Here is a 26,646-nt window from a genome sequence, read left to right as displayed (position 1 = left end):
CGTAGCAATGATGGGGAAAAAATAGAATTGGTACATGTCTAAAAAACAATATGAAGAAAAAGATTGTTATAAGGTAATTGTTTTGAATCAAAAGATATTTGCTTAATTAGAAATTCACAAATGTTAGGAAAGCAAAGTAGAGAAAACTTTGAGTAAAAGAGAAAGAAGTAAGCCCTCTTATGGTGGGAATTTGCTACAGGTTAGTTGGCACATTGGCTAAGAGTGCTGGGCCTAGAGTCAGTCAAAAAGACATCTTCCTAGGTTCAGATTTTGTCCCAGACACTAACTGTGTGACCCTGGGCAAGTCACTTAATCTTGTTTGCCTCATGTAGAGAGAAGGAACTCTGGAGAAGTATACTTGAAACAAGGTGTTAACTCAGTGGAATTGATGAGATGATTGTTCTTTAGTTCACATATATACTTAGTACTTAGCATGATGTAATTACAAGAAGATATATAAGGGCCAACAAGGACTGGAAGATAGACATTCTATCTTTGACTATCCTCTTGGTGGCTCTCCTGCTTCGTACTATAGGGGAGACTGGTTCAGACTGGGAGACTGAAGGAGACAATAAAGACTTTGGACTTTATTCTCATGGTGATTATTCTGCTGAGACCAAGGCTGGTCCCAAGTCCCTCAGGAAAGCTAGCCCAGACATTACTGCTTCAGTTTCCTCCTCTGTAGAATGAGTTGCAGAGGAAATGGAGGACCATGCCAGTATATTTGCAGGAAAATCCCAAATGGAATTATTGAGAGTCAGAGATAATTGAAAACAACTGAACATGACCAAACAACCAAAAATTCAATAATATTAATAATAACAGCTATCATTTATATAATGCTTTATATATCTTATTTGATTTTCAGAGTGACTCTGTGAGGAAGGTGCTGAAGTGACTTGTTCAAAATAGGGTCAACATAGCTAGTAAAGTATTTGAGACAAAAGTTTTTCTATTAAATTTTGATCATATTGATTCCCAAGTTCAGCACTCAATCCATTGTGCCATCTAACTACTTCAAGTTACTATATCATAAGTTCAAATTGAAGATGTTGAAAGCAGAGAAGTTGGTGAATGACTGACTTGCTTTCCAAATAATTTTATCTTTTAAAAGCTAGAATAATTGACAAACTATTATTCTGGACCTCATTCTGAACATTTAGGAACTTGTTAAAGTAGCAATAACTAGAATTTTGAGACAGGATGAACATGGTTTCATACAATTTGTGATGAGTTGTAACTTGAACTTTAGAGGTGAAATTTCAAAGTTGATTTCAGTAAGGAAGGACAAGGAAGAGATGGAGGATGCATTCAAGAACACAATTATGATGAGTGAATATATAGAATTCTGTCTTATTACTGCTTCAGATTTTAACTTTGTTCTCTCAGTGACTTCTGGGAGCCAGGATGGTGGAGTAAGCAGTAAATCCATATAACTCTGTCATAGTCACCTCCAAATAACCATAAAGTGGGATCTCAACAAATCTGAAAATAGCAAAACCTGCAAAAAAAAAAAAAAAAAAAAAAAAAAAAAAGACAGTGAAATAATCTTTTAACTCAACATACTTGGAAGATTGTCAGGAAAAGGGGAACACAATTCAGGATAGAAAGTGTCTCATCAGGCCAGCAGCAAAGTTGCACTTTGGCAAACCAGTAGGTGATCCTGAGCCCACCAGTATAGTGGAGCATGTAAATGCCAATACCATAAATCTTCATGTACTTCAGCATAGCCAGGAAACTGGGCAGACCCCTACTCTGAGAACTGCCATGTACTTCAATATAGTGTAATGTAATCCCAAGCAAATAGGCAGCTAAATGCCTGTGTTCAGATTACCACATGCTTTATTGTATCCCAGAGAAAATGCAGAAATACTCCACTGGCCTCAGCACACCCCAGACACCAGCACTAGGACCCTGGCTCAACATTGGGTAAGCTTCTATGACCTCCAGCATTATTAGGCACCCTCCAGCCCCTCAGCGTAGCACTAGATAGAAGGCTTCCCCATCCCATTCCCACTTTCTCTCCCCTCCCCTCCCTTTCCTTAGGCCTCAGAGAAGCAGCACTGTAGTTCTAGGTAAACAGTCAAAACCTGTAACCGATAGCATAAGAAGCCTGAGACAGTGCTCCTTCCACTGTGGGAGTAGAAAGGAAAAAGGTTTTTTAAAAAAACAAAACCTGAGTAAAAAACGACAAAAGAATCTGCCCATAGAAAACTATTATGGTAACAGGGAAGATACAAACTCAGAAGAAGCATGTCAAAATACCTATGGCCAAGATCTAAAGAAAAGCAGGAAATGATCTCAAGATCAGAAAAAACTAATAGAAGAGCTCAAAAAGGAACCTAAAATCACGTAAGAAAGGTAGAAGAAAAAATTGGGAAAAGAAATGAGAGTGATTGAGATTCTTAAAAAGAAACCAGCAGCTTGGGGGGTGGGGGAAACCTGCTTAAAAGAATTGGGAAAAGAAGATAGTAAAATTCACTGAAAAAAACAGCTCCTTAAAAAGTACAATTGGATAGAAAAGAAAGTACAAAAAGCTTATTGAGGAAAACAACTTTTTAAAAGTTAGAATTGGGCAAGTGGGAGCTTAACCACTTTGTGCAATAACAAGCAGCAACTAAACAAATTCAAAAGAATGGATGAAAATGGAAACATAAAATACCTCATGGGGAAAACAGTTGAGCTGGAAAATAGATCCAGGAGAGATTATCAGAATCATTGGACTACCTGAAAGCCATATTAAAAGACGGATGTGGGCAACATCTTAAAGAAAATTATCAAGGAAAACTGCCATGATAACCTGGAACCAGAAGATATTGGAAGAATCCACTAATCACATCAGAAAAGAGATCGTCAAAATAAAAACTCTAAAGAACATAATAGCCAAATTATAAAATTATCATGTCAAGGAAGAAATACTCTTAAGTGGCCAGAAAGAAACAATTGGGATATCAAGGAGTTTCAAATATCAATACTTAGCAGCTGCAGCTTTAAAAGGTTAGAGGTCATGGAGCATGATATTCCAGAAAGCAAAGGTTGTAGGACTATAACCAAGACTCATTTAACTGGTGAAATAATGCATAATACATCAAAGAGAAAAAAATGATCATTCAGTGAAATTGAAGGATTTCAAAGCTTTCATAGGGAGAAGACCAGAATTAAACCAAAAATTTGACCTCCAATATCAAAACTCAAGAGAAGCATGAACAGGTAAAAAGGGAAAAGAAATCATCAAGGATTCAGTAAGCTAAACTGTTTACATCTCTACATGGGAAGATAATATTTGTAATTCTTAAAAATTGGTTCATTAATAATAATACAGCTTAAAGGAATATACATAGACAGAAGGATCCAGGTGTAACATGAATTTAAGGGAATGACAAAAAAATTAAAGGATAAGCAAGAGGAAAGGTATTATTTCACATAAAAAGATACTACATACACTAACAGAAGAGTCCAGATCAGGGGAAGTGATAGATAGAAGCAAAATATTGAGAAGGGAAAGGGAGAGGAAAAGCAGAATGAAAGGAAATAAACAATAATCATCACTATGAATGTGAATGGGATGGACTCTCCCATAAAATGAAGGAGAAGTAAAACAAATCAAAAACCGTAAACTTATAATATCTTGTTTACAAGAAGCACACTTAAAGCAAAGAGATATATATAGAGTTAAGGTATGGGGCAGGAACAAAATCTATTATGCTTCAGCTGAAGTTAAAAAAGTAGGGAGGTGGGGAGCAATCTTGGTCTCAGAAAAATGAAAGGCAAGAATAGGGCCAATTAAGCTACATCTTGTTAAAAGGTACTATAGACAATGAAGCAATATCAATATTAAGCATATATTCACTATAATCTGCAGATTCTTTCAAAATATATGCATGGATAATCTTTCACCCTTGCAAAATCTTGTGTTTCAAATTTTTTCCCTCCCTTTTCCCTACCTTCTAGATGGCAAGTAATCCAATATATGTTAAACATGGTCAGTTCTTCTATACATATTTCCACAAATATCAGCATGCAGATTCTTAAAGAAGTTAAGTGAATTACAGGCATTATAAAATGTAAAATACATAATTTTGATTTTATTAAAATAAGGAAAATTTGTATTTAAAAAATCAGTGCAACCAAAATTAGAATAAAAGTGGTAAGCTGGGAAAAAATATTTACAGCAATTGTCTCTGATAAAGACCTCTTTTCTCAAATTATATATATATGTGTGTATATATATATATGTGTGTGTGTGTGTGTGTGTGTGTGTGTGTGTGTGTGTGTGTGTGTGTGTTTAGAACGGAATCAGATTTATAGGAATACAAGCCATTGCCTGATTGACAGAATATGAACATGCAGTTTTCAGATAAAGAAATGAAAGCTATCTTATTCCAAATTTTTTTCTTCCTCTTTTTCCCCATTCCCTCTCCTAGAAAGCAAGAAATTCAATATATGTTTACAGATGCAGTTCTTCTATACATAGTTCCACAATTATCATATTACAAAAGAAAAATCACATCAAAAAGGAAAAAATGAGAAAGAAAACAAAATGCAAATAATTAGCAACAAAAATGTGAAAATATTATATTGTGACCCATACTCAGTTCCCACAATCTTCTCTCTGGGTGTGGATGGCTCTCTTTATAACAACCATTGGAACTGACCTGAATCATCTCATTGTTGAAAAGAGCCATGTCCATCAGAATTGATCATTGTATAATATTGCTGTTGCCTGTCATTTAGCATCAGTTCATGAAAGTCTCTCCAGACCTCTCTGAAATCCTCCTGATCATTTCTTATAGAACAATAATAGTCCATAACATTTATATACCATAACTTATCCAGCCATTCTCCAACCGATGGGCATCCACTTAGTTTCTAGTTCCTTGCCATTATAAAAAGGGCTGCCACAAACATTTTTGCACATGTGGGTTGCTTTCCTTCCTTTAAGATCTCTTTATCATACAAGCTCAATAGAAATACTACTGGATCAAAGTGTAATGATCAGTTTGATAGCCCTTTGGGCCTAGTTCCAAATTATTCTTCAGAATGGCTAAATCACTTCACAACTCCACCAACCATGTGTTAGTATAGTATCCCAGTTTTCCCACATCCTCTCCAACATTCATCATTATCTTTTCCTCCCATCTTAGCCAATCTGAGAAGTGTGTAGTGGTACCTCAGAGTTTTCTTAATACGCATTTCTCTAATCAATAGTGATTTAGAGCACCTTTTCATATGACTAGAAATGGTTTTAATTTCTTCATCTGAAAGTTATTCATATCCTTTGACTATTTCTCAACTGGAGAATGGCTTGAATTCTTATAAATTTGAGTCAATTCTCTATATATTTGGAAATGAGGCTTTTAGAAAATACTTTCAAACTTTACCCTAATGAACTTTTCTATTAGAATCCAGAACTTTTTAAAATATAAGTGAGTACTTAGAAGAAAAGTGATGATGAGTAAATGCTACACCCCTAGGGACTACTCTAACCTGGTAGCTCCCCTTAGAGCTACTCTTAATGCCCGTCCGTCAACGGCACGGCTAGGCCACACTTACCCGTCTTTGGGCACCAACCCAGATCCCATAGAGACAGACCACCATTAGGTAGGGGTGAAGCAAAAGAGAACTTTATTCTGAGATAGCACATATTTATACCCCACTGATGATATGGGGGAAGGGGGAAGTCCTCTAGGAACCTGGCATAATGTGATTGGCCCGAGAAGAAGGAGGGAGGCGTGCTAGGCTTTGAGAGCACTAAGGAGGGAGGCTAGGTACCTGGAATCAGACACCGCCTAATGGGGCTGTGCCCCACCTCCATGTAGGACTCGCCTGTGCCTCAGAACCTCTCATCCCTCAGGTCCTCCCACATGCCTTAAACTGCCTTCCTTGCTTCCAGAGGTTTTTTAACCCTTACAAGTAAAAGCTTGCAGAAGTTGAATAAGAAACAGTCACAGGTGACTAAATTAATTTCCTTTTATTTTACAGTGTTAGCAGAATGCTATTGACACAGTTGAATTTCAGCAAGGCATTAGACAAATTTCCTTGGAAATATGGTAGAGGGGTGCAAGTGATAGAATGGCTTTAGAAGTTTTTAAGTGAGTGGACACAAAGAATTTTGAATAGTAGATTTATTTATTTATTTTTTTGATAGTGGAAAATTTTAACTTTCAAACTCTGATCCTGCTCTGTTGAGATTTTTGTCAGTGATTTCAATGAAGGCTTATTTAGATGGCTTAATATAGTGCTATTATAGTACAAGTCCATAATTAAGGTTTTGTTGACTGACTGTAGCATAAATGTTAAAGTTAATGTTAGAATGTTGTAAATGTTAGAAAACTTTTGTGGAGAGAATCCACAATGTTAGATGATGTGAATTTCGATCCAAAAAGATTTCTGGCATCAGCAAGGGTAGGTCAAAATTAACAAGCTCAAATTTAATAGGTCACCTATTCTAACCCCTTCATTTTACAAGTGAAGAAATGGAAGTTTGTGAAGGTTACGAAAGAAGCCTAAGATCACATAGGGTAGTAAATGTGAGAGATGGGATTTAAACATTGGCTAAAGAGTCAGAGCTTTGCTTTGAACCACATTTCCTTCTTAGGGATTAGACTTGCATTTGAAAAAAATCAGTAGTCAAGTTGCAAGAGACAATAGGGTTATGTGTAAAGAACCTGAGTATTTTAATAGTCTGAAGCAATGCGATTAGAAGATCAGAAAAGTTAATTTGCTTTTAGATCACAAGAATGTTTAGATGTATAATTAAAAATGGTGATATAGTATTGCTTTATTTTGCCTTGGTTAAACCAAATCTGGTTTGTTATGATGTATAGTCCTGTATATTCTGTTTTAGAATTTTTTGATATCTCCTCATGGTGTAGTGGTGATTGTGTTCTCAGAAGACTTTGTTAGCAGAGCACAAGTCTTTGCAGATCTTAAGAAGCTAGAGGAAAGTCGCCTTAGTTACAGATAATATATATGTCATGACCTGAGACTTATTTAGCCTCACTAAATTCAGAGAGGCTGACTAGGTTAGACTTGGGTTGAAAAATTGTGGTGCATGTAAAATGTATGGGATTGCCTGTCATGGGGGGGGGGGGAGTGGAGGGAAGGAGGGGATAATTTGGAAAAATGAATTAAAAAAAAAAAAGAAAAGAAAAAGAAAAATTGTGGTGGTTTGGAGCTTCTTGGAGTCAAGAATGGAGTCTTACATAGCTTGGTACATTGTCAGCAAACAGTTATTTTTGGCAAACCAGGTATTTAAGAGTTAGATATAATAAAAACCTATCAAAAGACTTTGTTCAGTAATGGGAAAGAATGCTTAAATGAATGAAAAGACTTACTTGTGTAATCCTCTATGTTGCTTTTTTTTTTTTTTTTTACATTTAATTGTTTTTCTCAATTACATGTACATTTTTCATATTCCCTCCAACATTTTTCATTCGCAAGCCTCTTTAAAGAGACTGTTTTATTATTTTTATGTTTGTTAAAGTAACTCAGACCAACAAATAATTGCATTCTTTAGCACCTCAGTTTAACGGAGGGTCAAATAAGAGCTTTATTATATAACTCATAAGTCAGCACTAACATATATATGCACATATATATGTATATAATCATTTTTTTTTAGTTCCAAATTCTCTTTCCCCACCCTTGAACTCTTTGCCATCCATTGAGAAGGCAAGAAAAATGATACTTATTGTATTTATGCGTGTATAGTCATGCAAAACAAATTCCCACACTAGCTCTGTCAAATCCCCCAAAAAAGGAGGGGGCAAGAAAAAGAGAAGAAAATATGCTGTAGTACTCACTCTTAAGTTTTAATCAGGTTATAGTATGTTTCCTTATGAATCCTTTGGAATTGTGGTGGATCACTATCTTTCACAATTGGTTATCATAATATTGTAGTTAATTTTATATATTGTTCCCTTCATGTAATTTTTCATTAGTTCATGCAAGTCTTCCCAGGTTTTTCTGTAACCATGTCCTTTGTCATTATTATAACACAATAGTGTTCCATCACATTCATATATCATGTTTAGCCATTTCCCAGTTGATGGGTAGTCCCTCAGTTTCAGTTTTTTACTACTACAAAAAGAACTGCTATAAATATTTTTGTACATAGGGGTCCTTTTCCTCTTTCTTTGATCTTGGGGAATTAGCTTAGTTCATTATTGCTGCACTTTCAAGGTGTCATTTTCCTTTTTTGTCATTTTAGCTAATCTTATGAGTATGAGGTAGTTTAATTTTGCATTTCTCTATTAGTGATTTAAAATGTTTTTACTTGTGATTTTTGATGGCTTTGATTTCTTTCTCTGAATATTGCCCATTCATATTCTTTGACCATTTGTCACTTGGGGAATGAATCTTATTTTAATAAATTTGGCTTGATTCCCTATATATTTTAAAAATGAAATCTTTGAGAGAAATTTACTAACATGATTTCCCCTCCACCTATTTTTTGCTTCCACCCTCTAATTTTAGTAGCATTGGTTTTGTTTAGGTAAAATCTTTTTAAGTTTATGTAGTCAAAATCACCAATTTTAGCTCTTATGAACTTCTCTACCTTTTCTTTGGTCATGAACTTTTCTTCCTTTATGGTCACTATTAATGTTGTCAGAAACCCTGCTTTTATTGTTCCATTCCCTTTATCAAAAAGGCCAAAAAGTTAGGCCGCCTTTGTTTTCATTCTGATCTCTTATAACTGATTTAATAATTTACTGCTCCTGGGGCCTACTAGGAACTCTTTCTGGCCCCTAGATCCAGCTCTTTGGAATTTGGAGGAAAACATGCTTCAGGGATTTATACTCAGCCCTGTTAATAAATTCTGACTATGTGCTCCATCACCTCATCAACCTAGAGAAACTTATAGATTATTAGATATTTACCATATCCTATAGCTAGTCAGTTCTTACATTTGCTATTTTATGAAGGTGACCTTGCCCCCTTCTTTACTCAGAAAATCATGGTCATCTGTTGTGGCTTTCCTCATCAAAACTTCTCCATATTTTACTGTCTTAAATTGGAATATATGAGGAAGACATGGTTATTTTTTTTTTTCTTGTTCAGGCCAGCTCTTCAGTATGTGACTTCAATTATATCCCTTTCTATATTCCCAAATTCCCAGATTGTCTTCCTTTTTCCATTCCTACTTAAGTGCTGCTTATTACTGCTGAAGGAAGTCAGAACTTTTCCTGCTGTGTACACTTCCTTTTCTCACTTCAATTTGGCTCTCATTGATGTATGACAGTTTTTGTATTCTTCCTTGAGTGATTCATTCCTCACAGTGACATTCCTGACTCTCTTCTCTCTAAACTTTTGCATCATCCAGCCTCCTGCTTTACTCATAAAATTGGGACTATCCTCATTTTATATGTAACAACTTCTCAGTATTTGTGATGTCAGACATGAATAGAAATAATGGATAATCTATACATAAGGATCCATGCAGAGCATGTATTTAGTCCTAAAATATAATATTTATCTATGCTTTATTATATTTTGGTAAATAGTTTCCATTTATGTTTTAATTTGGATTGGGGAGACACTAGGGAGTGTTGTAGAGCATGTTTGACATCTCTGTTCTACTTTTTACTCATACTTTTGATAGTTGCTAGCTCTTTGGCCAGAATAGGTCACTTAATAAAATTTAAGGCAATAGGATTATGAGTTAGAAAAAACAATTATTGTAGATGAATTACTGGTGCTCAGTGATAGGTAGTTTTCATTTTGAGGACTTAAGAATAATTTGGTTATCCTTGTATCTCCTTCCCTATTCCATTCATTTTTTCTCCCCAAACCCTAAACCAAATCAAACAAAAACCTAGACATATGAAAGTCACTGCGGTAGGTTTCAGGGGTACAAAGACAGAAATTTAAGCCACTGCCCTCAAAAGAGCCAACACAATCAGGGAAATAGAACATATACATAGATAAATATAAAATGATTTGAGGAGGATGAGTACTGCCAAAACCAGGAAAAGTGTCCTGTAGCTCTGCAAAAATCTGTAGGAACTAGATTGAACCTCAGTAAGTGAAGGATGCCCAGAGGCAGAAGTGAGGGAAATGAGCATTCTGAGCATGGGAGGGGACAGCCTGTGCATCGAGATGGGAGTTAAAGAATTTTGAGTTCTGGGAACAGTTGGTAGACCAGTTTGAATGGAATGTAGCCTAAGTGAAGGGGAGTAATATGAACAGTCTTGAAAGGTAAGCTGAAGCCAGATTATACAAAGCTTTAAATGTCAAGCTTAGGAGTTTATATTTTATTCTAGAGGCAATAGAGAACCACTGAAGATTTTTGAGCCAGAGAGAGACATGGTAGGATCTTTGCTTTAGGAAAATTGCTTTGGCAGCTGTGTGGATGGAGACTGGAGAAACTGGAAGCAAGGATACCATTTAGGAAGCTATTGCAGTAGTCCCAAGTAAGAGATGATGAGGCCAACCTAGGGTGACTGAGTGAAGATAAAAGAGTAGATGCAAAACATATTGTAGAGGTAGACAGACAATCCAATCTAACAGCTGTTTAGGTATGGTAGAGAAAAGGAATAAGAAACAGGAAGAAAAGAGAAAGGGAGGGAAGGAGACAGAAGAGGAGAATTACGAATGATCTAAACTTATGAACTTGGATGATTAGAAGGATGAAATAAAAATCAGGAAAAGAAATGCTGTCAAAAGAGAAACAGGAAAGTTTGGAGGTAAACCAGCGTTAGGGAAAAGGACAATAATGAGTTCCATTTTGAACATGGTATTTGAAATACCAGTATTACATTCAGGCGTGATGGCTAGCAAGAAATAGCTGGATGATTTGGAAGTCACCTGCATAAAGATGATACTTAAATCCATGGAAACTGGTGATATTACCAAGAGAGAGGATATAAAGAGAGAAGCAGTCCCAGAACAGAATCTTAGGGAGATAGGCTCTCAGTTGAAGAGGAATGGAATATATGATCATGAAAAGGACTAATCTGATATTGTGAGTATAGTGTCACAGACACCAATATAGGACAGAATCTTTCATGATGGACAAAATCAAAAAACGTCTGTTAGGTCAAAAATTGTAAGTACTGAGAAAAAGACATTGGATTGAGTAGTTTGAAATCATTGGGAACTTTAGAGGGAAAGAATAATTTCCAGGATGATAGGGCTGGAAATCATTTTGAAAGGAGTTGAGAAATAAGTGGGAAGTAAGCAAAATCAGAATTAAGACTGATTTGATTTTTCTAGGGGCTTGGCTGCATGAAAGAGAGATATAGAATAATAGCTTCAGGGAATACTAAGGTCATGGAAGTTTTAAAATATGGCAGGAGATGTAGGTATGTTGGTCAATAGGGAAGAAGGGACCAAACAAGAAGGAAGGAGGTGATCAAAGGGAAAATTTCTAGATAAGAGATAAAGTTGAAATCAAAAGCAGAAATACAAAAGTTGCCTTTGAAAGAGACTGAAGAGAACAATGAAAGGAATCTTAGAATGCTAAATCATTAATGTAATCCAGTTATGGGCAGTGATAGATGACATAGGCTGTATCCTTGTGGATAACTGAATTAGGCTGAAGAGGAAAATCATGGAGTTGAGGAGCTTGATAAAAGAAGCCAGCTGGGACATTTAAAGTAGTGTGGTATAATCGAAAGATTGCTGAATTTGGTGTTTGGAACATCTAGCCTCTGAACAAATTAGCTATTTAGTCATGGCCAAATCTTTTAACTTCCCAGAGTTTTATTTCCTCATTTGGAAAAGGGGAATAACAGTAGCACCTATTTCTCACAAGATTATTGTAAGGATAAAATGAATTGATGCTTTTTAAGTTTTAAAACTATAGTCAGCTGGGGGTACCTTGAATAGAGCACTGGCCTGGAGTCATGAACATCTGAGTTCAAATCCAGTCCCAGACACACTATTTCTGGGTAAGTCACTTAATCCTGCTTATCTCAGTTTCTTCTTATCTGGAGAAGAAAATGGCAAACCATTCTCTTTTTTTTTTTTTTTTTTTTTTTTTTTTTTGCTGAGGCAATTGGGTTAATTGACTTGCCCAGGATCACGCAGCTAGGAATTGTTAATTCCAGATTTGAACTCAGATCCTCCTGATTTCAGGGCTAGTGCTCTATCCACTGTGCCACCTAGCTGCCCACCCTGCCTATTTTTTAAAGAACTGTTCTAAGAATTGCAGTCAACTCTGACTACAAAAGGGAAAAGCAAATTAAAATAAAAATACCACACCATGAATGTGATCCCAAATGAAACAGTTGTAATTAATATGTAATTGCAGAAACTCAGTGATCGTCTAATCTGATTATCTAATCTACAACATCCCTAATCAGTAATCAATCAACCTCTGTTGTTTTTTTTAATCTTTTATCTAAACTTAAGAATCATTAGTAACAGCAAACATTTTAGTGTAAAAAGAAGAAAAGGTTCTTGCATATTAATCTACAAATTTCTATTTGGTATGTGTTAATAGGACCCCTTTCTTTCTTTTTTTAATAATGCTTTTTATTTTTTTTTTCAAAATACAAGAAGAAATAATTTCAATATTCACCCTTGCAAAACCTTATGTTCCCAAATTTTTCTTCCTCTTTTTCTTCCCCCTCCTCTAAAGAGCAAGAAATCCAATATAGGTTAAACATGTAATTCTTCTAAATATATTTCCACATTTATCATGCTGTGCAAGAAAAGTCAGATCAAAAGGGGGGGGGGGAGTGAAAATACTATATTGTGATCCACACTGAGCCTCCATCATAAGTCTAATGGAATTGGCCTGAATCACCTCATTGTTGAAAAGAGCCAGGTGCATCAGAATTGATCATCATATAATTTTGTTGCTGTGTACAATGACGACCTGGTTCTGCTCATTTCACTTAGCATCAGTTCACATAAGTCTCTCCAGGTCTCTCTCCTGCTGATCGTTTCTTATAGAACAATAATATTCTATAACATTCTCCAACTGATGGGCATCCACTCAGTTTCCAGTTCCATGCTACCACAAAAAGACCAGTTACTAACAATTGTGTACATGTGTATCTTTTCCTTTTTTTAAAGATGTCTTTGGGATACAAACCCAGTAGTGATATTGCTGGATCAAAGGATATGCAGTTTTTGGGATGGTGGTAGTACTCTTTTCTGTCACTTTCTTTTCATGTTAGCTGTCTCTGACCTAGCTTCCTTCTAAAGGTACATCTTCAGCTTTCATTTTTCATCACTAACTTACTATCTTCTAACCCTGATTATTTGAAATACTCCTTTCCCAGGTCTTTACCTCCTTTACTCAGTAGCCTTTCTTTTTTGAAATCTAAACAATTAACATTTTTCCCTCACATAAATTATGGTAACTATTGTATATCAAATCCCAGGTCATTCTCTTTATTTTCTTAAGGAATTCAGCTTCTAGCTCATGATTTTCCTCTTTTCCTTTTACTGTAAACTCTGATATCTAATACCCATGTAAATGCTTCCACTAACCTTATTTTGGCAGCCTCCTTAAATTTTATGTAACCTGTTTTTCATTTTACCTTACCCATACATAGAGATAGATGGTCTACTCACTAGATCTTATCATTACCCCCAAGTGTTCACTTTCCTAATTAGGGACCCAGACATTCGCCTGTCTTGACTTTATATTATTCTGTGTCTTCCTGTGCTTCAACACTCATACCTCTTTACCCCCATGAAGATCTATATCCTCCACTTCTCAATACTTTGTCTCTGATCCAAAAATATGTCTATAATGCCTGGAACATAGTAGGTATTTAGTAAAATCCTGTTGCTTTCCCCCTTTAAGCCATTATCCCTTCTCTGATTTCATTTTCTTCTCTAATCTTAACCTAAATAGCTAGTGATTTCAGTTGTACACTGTCCTCTATTGAAACCCTTGTCTCTTTGTCCTGTTACCACTCTTCTCTTTCAAAACTCAGCCCTGGATTGTTTCTACCATCTGAATTAAGTTAAAGAAAATCCCAGTACATTATAGCTTTCATGTTATATATTCATGTTATAGTTGACTCTGCACTGCAGTAAGGCAGTACTTTCATTTCTCCCTGATTCCCTATCAGAAACTCTAGTCTAGAAAGTCTGGAAAAGATTTCTCAGCTGGGAACTTTACTTCTTATTTTGCTGAAAAGATTTGGAACATTTTTATATGAAATTCCTTTTATTCTCTTCATCTAAAAACTCCTTGACATCATTTCCTACTTTCTCCCTTTTCCTTCAGTATGTTTTTTTTTTTTTTTTTTTAAGGAGTCATAATTGAATTTGATTTCCATCTTCTCTTTGTGTTTACTTACTCATTTCTTCGTGTTTTTTCCCATCAGATTATATCCTTAACCATCCTTTTTTTAATCCTCAACCTTCCCTTTATTAGCTGGTTCCTTCTCTGATAGCTTCAATCATGCTCACATTTCCCCCATCTTTAGAAATAATCACCAAACTATACTTTCTCTCAAATTGTCATCCTATATCTTTCTCTCCTTTTATCAGCCATACTCCTTGAAAGAGTTGACTACCATTACTGACTCTTACTTCCTCTTTTTCTCACCCAGAATGTACTTCCTGCAGAGTAATTCAGGTTGATTTAACCCGTTACAAAAATGTCTTATTAGAAGGTTAGCAGGTGAGTAGTGGGAAGGGAAGTATTGGATGGGGAAAGATAAATCTCTTCAGGGAAGAAGTTTCTTCATTCAAGCCTCAGGATATTCTGAGGTCATGTGAATAATGGTACTTTCTGTATTGAGTTCATGAGTATTTTATTATCGTGTCCAGATGTCCACATTGCACTGATCAGTGTACAAAAAGTAGATAGGTGACAAAGTAGATAGAGTACAGTCCCCATAGTCAGTAAGACTGTGTTCAAATATAGCCCCACATACTTACTAGCTCTATGACTTTAGACAAGTTATTTAATCTCTATTTGCCCTAATTAATAGCACCACCTCTGAGGGTGGTTATGCAGATCAAATGAAATAATTGTAAAGTAGATAGGCTCAGTGCCTAGCATATAAGCTATTTCAAATGCTTATTCCCTGCCTGTTTTCCTTATGTACTTTAAAAAAAAAAAAAAAAAAAAAAAAAGTTACAAAGGAGGAATGAGAACATTTGAAATGGAGAGAAAAAAAGAGGAAAGTCCAAAGAATATCTTGAAATTTATTTTTTCTCACATATTTTGTTGTCTGCCTTAGTAACTCACTGCAGCTACTCAGTTCAGATTATTCTTGGCTTTTTTTAAAATAACTCAAAATTTTTTTTATTTTTTTATTCTTTGTCTTAGTAATATTCTTTATATAACTCTGTAATTGAGACATCTCTTATTCTAAACGCTGTTTGATTTACCCATTTAATATGTAATAACTTATAAACTTGTCTTGGTATTCCAGATCTTCCACAACCTTCATCCAGTTTCCTTTTATGTTTTTATTTCATGTCATACTCTTTTGTGTTATTCTTTATTCCAGCCCAAATGTACTCTGTTTTTTTTTTCTCCATTTCAACTTTTTCATTCCTTTTATCTGTCCTTTTGCTGTTCCTCATACTTAGATTCTGCATTTCTTTTAAAGTCTTCCTCTTTTCCTAGCCCCCACTCAAATACCATTTGCTTATATTTCTTTTCTTACTTTCTACTTTGACTTTACTTTCCTGTATATTTTCTTTCTTCTTTTACTTGTAAATTAATAATTTGTGTAAGTGTAATTTTCTCCTCATTAGATTGCAAACTTTTCAGAGTCTGTATCATCTCGATTATCTACCATCTCTCCGAAGCACAGTGGTTTGCATATTTGCATAAAGTTAGTCACTTTAAGAGTACTTTTAAAAACACCTGTTGAATAATTTGAACTAATTTTTTTGTAGATTATTTTGGGGATATTATGTTCTATTTTCAGTTAAGCATGTTTTTATATCTTAGTAAATCCCGTTCCTTCTGCAGTCAAAGTTCAATGTATCTTTGGTAGTGGGAAATGAAATTCTATTACCTCATTTGATAATTAAGACTTTCCCAGTTGGGGGCAGCTGTGGCGCAGTAGATAGAGCACCAGCCCTGAATTCAGGAGGACCTGAGTTCAAATCTAGTCTCAGACACTTAATACTTCCTAGCTATGTGACCCTGGGCAAGTCACTTAATCCCAGCCTCAGAAAAAGGGGAAAAAAAGACTTTTCTGGTGTTGTAAAGGAGAGAATTATTTAAATTATTGAGATTTTTTTTTTTTTTTAGCAATTCATAGTTAGTATACAAATTATCTTTCTCCATGTGACTATTCTTAGGACTTCTGTGTTTAATAGAAGCAACAAAATTGAGTGTTTTAAATTTTATGCTTTCATTTAAAAAAAATGTTATTTTTCTCAATTGCATGTAAAAGCAATTTTTAACCATCAAAAAAAAGATTTGTTGTACAAATCTTTCTCCTCTTCCTTTCACACCCTCCCCCCTGCCCCCCTTCCCTCTGGAGAAAGCAATTTGATGTAAGTTATACATGTACAATTATGCAATAACATTTTCATGCTAGTCATGTTGTTAAAGAAAACAGAGCAAAATCAGGAAAAATAAAGTGAAAAATATTATGCTTTGCTCTACATTTAGTCTGTTCTTTCTCTGGAAGTGGATAATATTTTCCATCATGAGTCCTCTGGAATTGGCTTGAATTGTTTTATTGCTCAGAATAGCTAAGTCATTTACAGTTGATCATCTTAATGCTATTTATGCTTTCATTTTTAAAAAAGTAATCCATTCCTTAATTATATGTTAATATTTTATGTTGAAATTTATGTTTCTACTGTAAGGACTTTTTTAAAACAAAAAGTTCATTTGACCTTTTCATTGGTTACTCTTTCCCTTTCAATTTCAGAATTCCATAAGACACAATCTTTCTCTGAACAAGTGTTTTCTTAAAGTGCCTCGATCCAAGGATGACCCTGGAAAGGTAGGAAATTCCTTTTATCATTTTAAGAATATTGGATCTTTAAGTTGTTTTTAATGTTCACCAAAATACAAATGATATATGTAATAACATAAAGGTTAAAACTATTGAAGAAATAAAAAAGATTTTATAATCTAAATATCAGCAACCTTGCAACAATACTAATGGGGCAAAAAAAGCAAATTTAAAGGAAAAGAAACACTTTGGGAAAGAAACACTTGTGGTAAATATAGCTGATAAATTCTAACATCCAAAATCTATAAGGATCTGAAACTTGGCTATATATGTACCAGTAACTTCCCCAATCGTAAAAATGAGGTTTTAAATTGGCAGTTTTTAAAAGAAGAATCAGAAATTCTTAATGGTTCTTGGAAAGTTGTTCAAATGCAAATTTGAAAATAACTGAAATTGATACAAATAGCAAAATGAAATGTTAAGGCTGTAATAAAGTGGGAACAATCTATCTTATGTCATTTGTGGGACAATTGAGGAAAATTACTAAAAGTCAGAGCTGTATAAGAGACCATCTTCTTTTTGTGATTAAGAAGCTTTCAAAGGAAGACTTTTCCTGAATGGCAATTTGCAGGAGAGTACTGATCCAAATATAATAACTGACCCTTGTACTACTGAAAATTGGTTGTTGGTTTTTTTGGTTTTTTTTCCCTTGTCCTGACCTGAGAGAAAGTCTGTTTTGTTAATGTCCTTATAAAATGGAATTTGGTTATATTTTTTTCATGTCAGAGACCAAAAATTTCTTATTTGGAAAAAAGGAAGACTAAAATTCACAGCATGAGCAACTTCTATTGTATCTGTTCTGTATAATTGTTTGTTGCTTTTTCTTTTCTTTTTTTTTTTTTTTACTCTGCCTTTTTTTGGTCTACCTTAAATTCTTTTATTTTGGGTAAATTTTTTCTTTAAAATAAAATGTGAAACTCTATGATTTGAATTTGGAATCAGAAATTGTTGGCTCTTTCTAAAAGATAGGTTCCTGATGCTTGTCTTTTAGTGGATTTTTATAAGCAGTAGATTCTCAGATCAGTTTGTGGAACAATAATTGAATTTTAGCATTTCTGTTTAATTATTTGGGATTCCTATGTGATGTGTGTCAGATAAAGATCTTCTGTAGCCCAATTGGCACTCATTAAGTTTAAGAGGAGGCAGCATTAAATGTCTTGTAGAGAGTCTTGGTCTGGTTATCCTTACTATCTCTTGCCTAGATCATTTGCAGAACCTACTGGTTGATCTTCCAGTTTGATTCTCCTGCCTTTAGTCTCCATCTTTTATAAAACTATAAAGAGATTTTTACTGATGTGTAGTACTAAGTCATTATTCCAAACATTCCCTAGTGGGTATGGGGTATATGTAAATATAAGTATAGATATAAACTCTAGAGATCTTTGTATCTATCTAGAGAGAGAGAAGAGAGAGAGAGAAAAACTCTTTTCTTTTTCCCTGAAAGATAATGCTTAATTTTTCTGGATAGTTGATTCTTGGTTGCAATCCAAGTTCCTTTGCCCTCTGAAATATATTCCAGATCCTTTGATTCTTTAAAGTGGAAGCTACTAGATCCTGGGTAATTCTGATTGTGGCTTCTCGATATGTGAATTATTTCCATCTAGTTGCTTGCAATATTTTCTCCTTGATCTGATAATTATGAGATTTATGTACAATATTCCTTGGAGTTTTCATTTTGGGTTTCTTTTATTTTTCCAGGAAGTGATCAGTAGATTCAATGGTTATTTTACCCTCTGGTTCTAGGACATCAGGGCAGTTTTCCTTGATGATTTCTTGTAAGATGTCTGGACCTTTTTAAAAATTTTTTTATTTTTATTTTGGTTTTCAGGTTGCCCAATTATTCTTTGATAATCTTTCCTGGATCTGTTTTCCACATCAATTGCTTTTCTGATGAGGTTATTTAAATTATTTTCTATTCTTTTCATTTTTTTGATTTGATTCAACAGCTCAGTGTTGTCTCATTGTCATTCATATTTATTTGTTCAGTTCTGATTTTTAGTGAATAATTTTCTTCAATTTGAATTTAACCAAATTGTTCTGTTCGTTGGATTTTTTTTTTTCTATTTCAACAAATTCTATTTTTCAAGGAGTTTTCTTTTCTCTTCCTCAAAATTGTTTTTTAAGGAGTGTTTTTCTTCAGGTAATTTCTATGTTTCCTTTTCCAAAGTTCTTATTTCCTTTCCCCATTTTTTTCTAACTCTTTTGAGATCCTTTTGAGATGGAGAACAATTTTATATCACCTTTTGAGGCTTCATCTGGAGACATTTTGCCTTTAATGTCCTTAGGCTTTGAGTTGTATTCTTCCCTGTCTCCACAATAGCTCCATATTCAGAGATGTTTTTGCTTTTTTGCTGATTTTTTAAAGGTTGAGATGTGCTCTTAGAGCAATGCAGGGATTGTCTCAAGCTTCCTCTGTAGGTGACAGAGGCTTCAAGGAGCCCTAGGGCCCCTGCCTCATGCTTCCTGTTTGTGCTGAGTGGGTGTGGCCAAATCCTACTTGATGCTGGGCTTCAAGGGCTCACTATTTGCCTTCTGTAGTTGTGTTGGAGATGTCATAGGTAATCTGCTGATCCCACTGGGTTCTGAACCATGCAGAGGAATATATACTACTGTATTTTGGCTAAAAGCATCCCAGTAGATTCCCCAGCTCATGGAGGCCTCTCCGCCCTGGATCCCTGCACTGCACCTGCACTTGACTGCCTCCCCCGCCCCATTTTAAACAGTCCTTTTCTGAGTTCTTCCAACATATCTTATGATGGAAATTTGTTACATTCCAAATATTTGTGGGTTCTGTCACTCCAAAACTAGTTCATAGGCTTGATCTGGTGTTGATTTGAAGAAAGCCAGGAAGAGCTCAAAGACCTGTGTATTCTCCACCATTTTGGTTCTGCCATCTAAATTCTTTCTTTGACATTTAAAGTCTTTCTCCATCTATCTCAACTTTATTAATTACTCTTTTGTTGCCATTCGTGCATTCTATCCTCAGCCAAGTAGCTTTCTTTCTGTTTCTCACATAGGGCTTTTCATTTCTCATCAAATACCTTTGTACTGACATTCTCCTCCCTCCCCAGTAGTCTTCACAAAATGACCTTGTATTGACTTTGTGTATCATTTGTATAACTTAGTTTGTATATGTTGTCTCCCCTGGTGAACTAAACATAGGCCTCATGAAGGCAAGGGCTGCCTTTTTATCTATCCTGTAGTCTATTCTAGTTACATTCTATAGCTATAGATAAGACAAGTGAAACCCAGCAAAAGAAAATTTTCTATTTGAGGTCACATAACTAAATTAGTGACAAAGCTAAGACAAAGATCCATTTCTAAGTTCAATCTATCACTATTGTTGCGTCTTACTGGTCTCATCTCAACCTATAAGATGGCTCTGAGTGGAATGCAAGTTACTGCATTGTTGAGCAGTTTGACTGTTCTCCTTTACAGCATTTTATAAAAGACAAATGAGGGTAGTGATTTGGTTCAGTAGTAGGGAGGCCCTTACTCAACCTGTTTCTGTTGTCTGTGCTTTATAATAGATGGGAGAGGTGGACGAAGATATTAATCCCATGCATGAAAATTTTTTTAATAGAATTCAGGACAAAAATTGTTAAAGTGCCTGGTAGGTGCAAATCACTACTGGTGCTGAGGATGCAAATAAAAAATGAAACTGCTTTGTCTTCAGAGAACTTGAATCTTCATTTAGGGAATGAAGAATCCATCAGGGGTTTGATGGTGACATATGAAGCAGTCTCATGTAGTAAATGGTTATTTGTTGGCTCAGTTTCTTTTACTATCCTTGATATTGTAAGACTTTTCTGCCCAGGTATTTTTTTTTTTTTATTATTCATTTTTCCAAATTATCCCCTCCCTCCCTCCACTCCCTCCCCCCATGACAGGTAATCCCATACATTTTACATGTGTTACAATATAACCTAGATACAATATATGTGTGTAAATACCATTTTCTTGTTTTCTGCCCAGGTTTTAAGCTTGCTGATGACCCAACAACCTTCTTTATCAAAAGCTCACCATACTTCTGCATTGTGTAGTATTGCTATGCTGTTGTCTCTTTGTGGCTCTCATTTTCCATTCAACTTTCATCTCTGTTGTTCCCTTTCTTCAGTGTATTGCCTTTAAAAAAAAAAAAAAAAAAAAAAAAAAGCTTTTTAAAGTTCCTGATATGTTGATTTTTTAAAAAATTATTTCCTTTCCTCTCTAAGTAGTTTATTTTTTTATATTTCGTCTTTTTATTTTAAGTATTATATATATATATATATATATATATATATATATGTATAGTGATACCCTAGAATAACTCTGACTGCTGTTTTATATTAGTTTTTTCCTTCATATTACTTTATATTATACCTGCTGTTTTTAATGAGAATATAACATTTCATAATATGGTTCAGGAATTTTGCACTCTTAGGTTATTTTTTTTCTTAACTGAAATACTATAACTATAGCTATCACCCACATTTTTTTTTCTTTTAATTTCATCCTTGGAGTATGTTGCCAGTATTGGGATTATTTGGGATCTTGTATGTGGGATCTTGTCTGTTGTTCCATAGTATTTGAATTCTTTCTTTTTGCTTGCAATATTTTTTCTTTGACCTTGATTTTGGTGATGATGTTCCTAAGAGTTTTCATTTTAAGGTTTCTGGAGGTAACCAGTAGATTCATTCTATTTGTCCCCAATTCTAAGAGAGCTGGGTTTTAGGTTCTTTATTTAATTATGATCATATATTCCAGTGATTCTTAAATTTTTCCCCTCAATCAGTTTTCCTTGTCATTTTTACTGTGAGATCTGCTTTATATTCTATTTTTTCAACCTTTTGACTATTGGAGTCAACATGGCTTCTTGAAATTTTCAGAATTTGTTATTAATTTCTTTTCTAATTCTTTCTTTAATACTTATTTCTTTTCTAATTATTTTCCCTTAAGCACTCATTCCGTTTATTTAAAAAAAAAAAAAAGCCAAACTTTCTTTAAACTTTTAAAACTCTTGCCTCATATCTTCTGGAAATTCTAATTGAGTATGTCATGTCAACAAGTTGTGTTTTCCTCTGAGACAAAAATGCTTGTAGATGTTTGGAGTCATTCTCTTCTGTTTTAATATCCTGACACCATTATCACTTTAATAGCTCATTATGGTTGGATTCTTTTGGTTTCCCTATTCTTTCATTCTACTTTGTGACTTTGGGTTTGATAGTAGGGCTGGGCCCTGCCCTTCAGTACTTCTGGAGGGAAAGTCTGGACTGGTCCTGTTGCCTGCTTACCAGGGGTATTGAGTTTTGTGTTATATCAGGATCTCAAGTACAGTCAGAAAGACTTGCATACTTTCAGTTTTTCCTACAGTGATCTAAACTATTGTTTTCCCCTATTTCTCTCCCCCCACCCCCTTTGATCTCTCCAAGTTCCTGACCTAGGTTCAGGCTAAGTGATAGTAGATTGCTGCTAGACTCTGCCCCTAGCAGCCAGCTAGAAGCTTTCTTAATTCAGAGTGGCAGAATTTTAAGCTTCCATGTTTGATGTGGTATTCTTGCCTTGGGTTTTTTGGGGATGTTTTTGGTTTTTTTGCAGGCTGGGTTAGATGCTGAAATCAAGGCCCTATTTTGAGTTTGAAATTTGAGCCAAACATCTACTGCTTGCTTCTGAATTTCCTCCTTTCTTTGTATATGGCATGGTACAGATCTCTTTATTCCACTCATGGATGACAAAGCTGTCAGTATAAACAGTATCCTGGTATGGATCTAGTGTGTTCCACTATGAGTTCTGAAACCTCCTTTTGCTCTGGTGCATGGCCTTTCTCTGGGTATTTGAATACTCCTTGTGTGGAATGCTTCTGACAGACACAGTTTCTAATATTCTAGGACATGTCTAATTGTCTCTCTATGACAACCTGGACTGGACAAAGGACTCCTTGCAATCTTTTCTAGATTTCCCATCAAGATTCAGTCTGGTGCATTTCCTAGATGTTTTTAGAGGACTTTGGATGGAAGCTTATCATACTGCTTCATGCCACTGCCTTGTTGGCTCCCTCATCCCCACCCCACCATATAACATTTAACAGATAAGTTTGCAGGTACCAGAGGAGGGGAGAGCACTAACAAAGAGCAGGATTAGAGAAAGGCTTCTTATAGCAGGTGGTATCTGATTTTAGTCTGGAAGGAATCTAGGGATTCCAAGAAGTGGGGGTCCGAAAGACATACATTCTAGGTGTGGGAGAAAGCATGAAGGAAAAGGAAATTGAATGCTAAGTTCTAGGAATAGCAAGTATACTGATTTGTGTAGAACATAAGAGTATATAAAGGAAAAATAATGTGAAATAAGCCCAGAAATGTAGCCTGAAGTCAGATTGTGAAGGACTTTAAAAGCCAAGCTGAGGAGTTTATATCTTATTCTATAATAATAAGGAATAAGGTATATATAATAATAATAAGGTAATAAGGAACCAATGAAAGTTTTAAAAAGTTAAATACAGCCTAACTTGATAAGGAAATATATATTAGCTTATACAGAATTTTAGAATAGTATATTTGAAACCTAGTAGTAAAGTGCTGGCCTTTATTTACAGGAGTGATACTACTGATTGACCATCAGTTGACTTGTTTTCTGTTACCAGTGAATACAGTATCTTGCATAGTCTCACTTGGGATCAGTAAGTATGCATTGATATGAAGTTAGGCTGTTTGGGGAACTGTGCACCTCAGTCAGTCAATAAATATTTATTAAGGATAGTTTTCCTACCTAAAGCACCTGGCTGCACTACTTTGGGAATTTTTGACTTCTCCACTAGACCCTAGGAAGTTAGTTATTGGGAAAATCACCTCACCCTGCAAGATTCCATCAGCACTAAGTTCTTTTAAAAAAACATCTAATGTATTGCTTTTATGGCAGTCACTTGTTTTACATGGTTGGCATTGAGTTTATGAGTTTTTTGACACATTTTTATTTTTAAATAATTCATCATGAAAGTTCTTACAGGCAAAGTACTTAATCTTAGCACTAGATGTATTAACATGGTTTTAATTAAGACAGTTGCTAAATCAAATTAGGCCTGTTTATAGCCATCTTAGCAAATGCCTTTAGTATAGGCAAATATGGCATCATAGTTGTGCCTACTTATGTTCATCTCCAAAATATTTAATGGTTATGGGCAAGTGATTGTCCAATTTGTCACTGTAAAAAACTAGTTTTTTATAGCCTACTCTGTTAACAAATTCTATTTCCAGAGAATAGCAGTGATGTGAATAATCCAAAAATCATTTCTTCTTGATATTGGAATATTTTATGTCCTATACAGGCATTAGAATATCTGTTAATTATGTTTGAGCCAATGGGTTTTCTCTCTGTACATTGTTACTGGTTATCACAACTTAGAACTTCACCAAGAGTTGCCAGTTATCACATGAATTCTAATTATCTGTGATACTCTTTTAGCCCTTAAGTTTTGTTGCTGACTTTTTGTGTCTATGTTGTACTTTAGGATAGAGGTTAAATTCCTTGTTTCCTTTTATCTCTGGTCTTTAAAGCCCAGCATTTTGTCTTGTCCACTAGGAGATGCTCAGCAAATGTTGTTATAATGAATCAGTGTTTGAGGATGATTAAATAATCTTATCTGACCCTTATTTTAATAGTGTTAGTACTTATGTATTCTTGCTATTTCCCCAGTTCTTGTTCTTGGGTATAGGGAATCTGAGCCTCAGTCTTGAGATTTTTGTCTTCATTATTAGATAAGACTACAGCTATCAGTTGAACAGGCCTGAGCTACATTAAAATGTGATTGGAAAGTATTTAACAAAATAAATAAAAATACTCTACAATACAATACAGGTAATGGTTTTATTTGAATTTGACACCAATAGGCAAGATAGTCAAGCCTTTGAAACAAGTGATAGTCCTGTCTCCTCATCTCTCTTTATAGTGATGTTCCCTATGCCTGGAATGCTTTACTTCCCAACTTCAGGCTCTTAGAATCCCTGAAAAAAAAGAGTGTGTTTGAGGGTAGAGAGAATAGGATGAAAGGAAATACACCACTGGTATCATAGCTGTAAATGTGTGAGCAAACTAGCCCCACCTATAAAATAAGAAGATAGAGTGGATTAGAAATCCTGAAGCATTCAGAAAGGCCTGGAGAGACTTACATAAACTGCTGCTGAGTGAAATGAGCAAGACCAGGAGATCATTATATACTTCAACAACAATACTATATGATGATCAATTTGATAGACGTGGCCATCTTCAACAATGAGATGAACCAAATTAGTTCCAATAGAGTAGTAATGAACTGAACCAGCTACACCCAGCAAAAGAATTCTGGGAGATGACTATGAACCATTACATAAAATTCCCAATACCCCTATTTTTGTCCACCTGCATTTTTTATTTCCTTCACAGGCTAATTGTACACTATTTCAAAGTCCGATTCTTTTTGTACAGCAAAATAACTGTTTGGACATGTATACATATATTGTATTTAATTTATATTTTAACATAGTTAACATGTATTGGTCAACCTGCCATCTGGGGGAGGGGGAGGGGGAAGGAGGGGGAAAATTGGAACAAAGGCTTGGCAATTGTCAATGTAAAATTACGCATACATATATCTTGTAAATAAAAAGCTATAATTTTTTTTAAATTAAAAAAAAGAAAGAAATCCTGAAGCAAAATTTGTTTAAACTGGTTTAAAAAAACAACCAACCAATAAAAAAAAAAAAAAAAAACCGATTATCATCATGATCTTAGGCCAAAAAAAAAAAAAAAAAAAGGCAAAAATAGATCTGATAGATAATTTTGCTATATGGTACCACAGATAGTGAATTTATATCAAAAATAGACATACCAAATGACACAACATTTAACTTTTTTTTTTAAGGAAAAATGAAATTACTTACAGGCAGAAAGTAAAATAGTGGAAGACTTTAATATATCTCTCCCAGCCCTAGATTAACTGGATCAAAAAAATCAAAAAGAAACAAAGGACCTATGTAGAATTTTAGAAATATGAGATATGATAGACTTCTGAATAATTTTGAATGGGAATAATATACCTATTTCTCAGCATGGGACATAAATATGATCATGTATTAGGGCATAAATCTCAAAAACACATTAAACATATCCTTTATTAGTCAAAGGCAACAGAATTATATTAATAAAAGATTTTTGAAGGAAAGATGAGTATCAAGAATGACTGAGTCAAAGAATAAATCATAGAAATAATCAATGAGAGTACAACAATGAGGCCAAAGTTTTGGGGATGTAGCCAAAGTAATAATTAAGGGGAATTTTATATTTCTAAACTCTTCAGTAATAGAACAGATGAATGAATTGAACATTCAACTAAAAAAATCAATTAAAAAACCCAAATAAACACTAAAATAGAAATACTGAAATCAGAGATTAATAAGATTGAAAGCAAAAAAGAAAACATTGAGTTAATAAGCTCAACAACTAGTTTTTTGAATGAGGAAAAAAAAATATAAGATTGATAAGCCTTAAATTCAGTTTTTAAAAAGAAAAGCAGATTACCAAAATAAAAAAAGTGAATTTACAACCAGTGAAGAAGAAATAAAAGCAAAAGAATTCCCAAAGTCTCCTTTTTGAAGTTCCAGAAACTTGAACTTTTCATTTCTTGTGGATCTGTGTTTCAACTACATCAATGTGATGTCCCAACTCTCTGGTCCTCCCTGCCCTTAACCCCTTCCAGTTTCTTTGATACGAATGTTCTTTCTCCTATTAGAGT

At 34.6% G+C, this 26,646-nt stretch overlaps 1 protein-coding gene across 5 annotated transcripts in view; it reads left to right on the top strand.

Moving 5' to 3' along the window:
* FOXJ3 (forkhead box J3) overlaps nucleotides 1-26,646 on the top strand; it is a 136,471-nt gene that overhangs the window by 56,664 nt on the left and 53,161 nt on the right. For all 5 annotated transcript variants that reach the window (XM_074305480.1, XM_074305479.1, XM_074305477.1 and 2 more), the window contains one exon: nucleotides 16,818-16,892. In XM_074305480.1, the coding sequence (XP_074161581.1) occupies nucleotides 16,818-16,892 (75 nt within the window). The remainder of the gene's footprint in view (nucleotides 1-16,817; nucleotides 16,893-26,646) is intronic.

The sequence above is a fragment of the Sminthopsis crassicaudata genome, chromosome 3 (assembly GCF_048593235.1).
Source record: "Sminthopsis crassicaudata isolate SCR6 chromosome 3, ASM4859323v1, whole genome shotgun sequence".
NCBI lineage: Eukaryota > Metazoa > Chordata > Mammalia > Dasyuromorphia > Dasyuridae > Sminthopsis > Sminthopsis crassicaudata.
The sequence above is the reverse complement of the archived record's forward strand: the minus strand, read 5'-3'. Positions and strand labels throughout refer to the sequence as shown.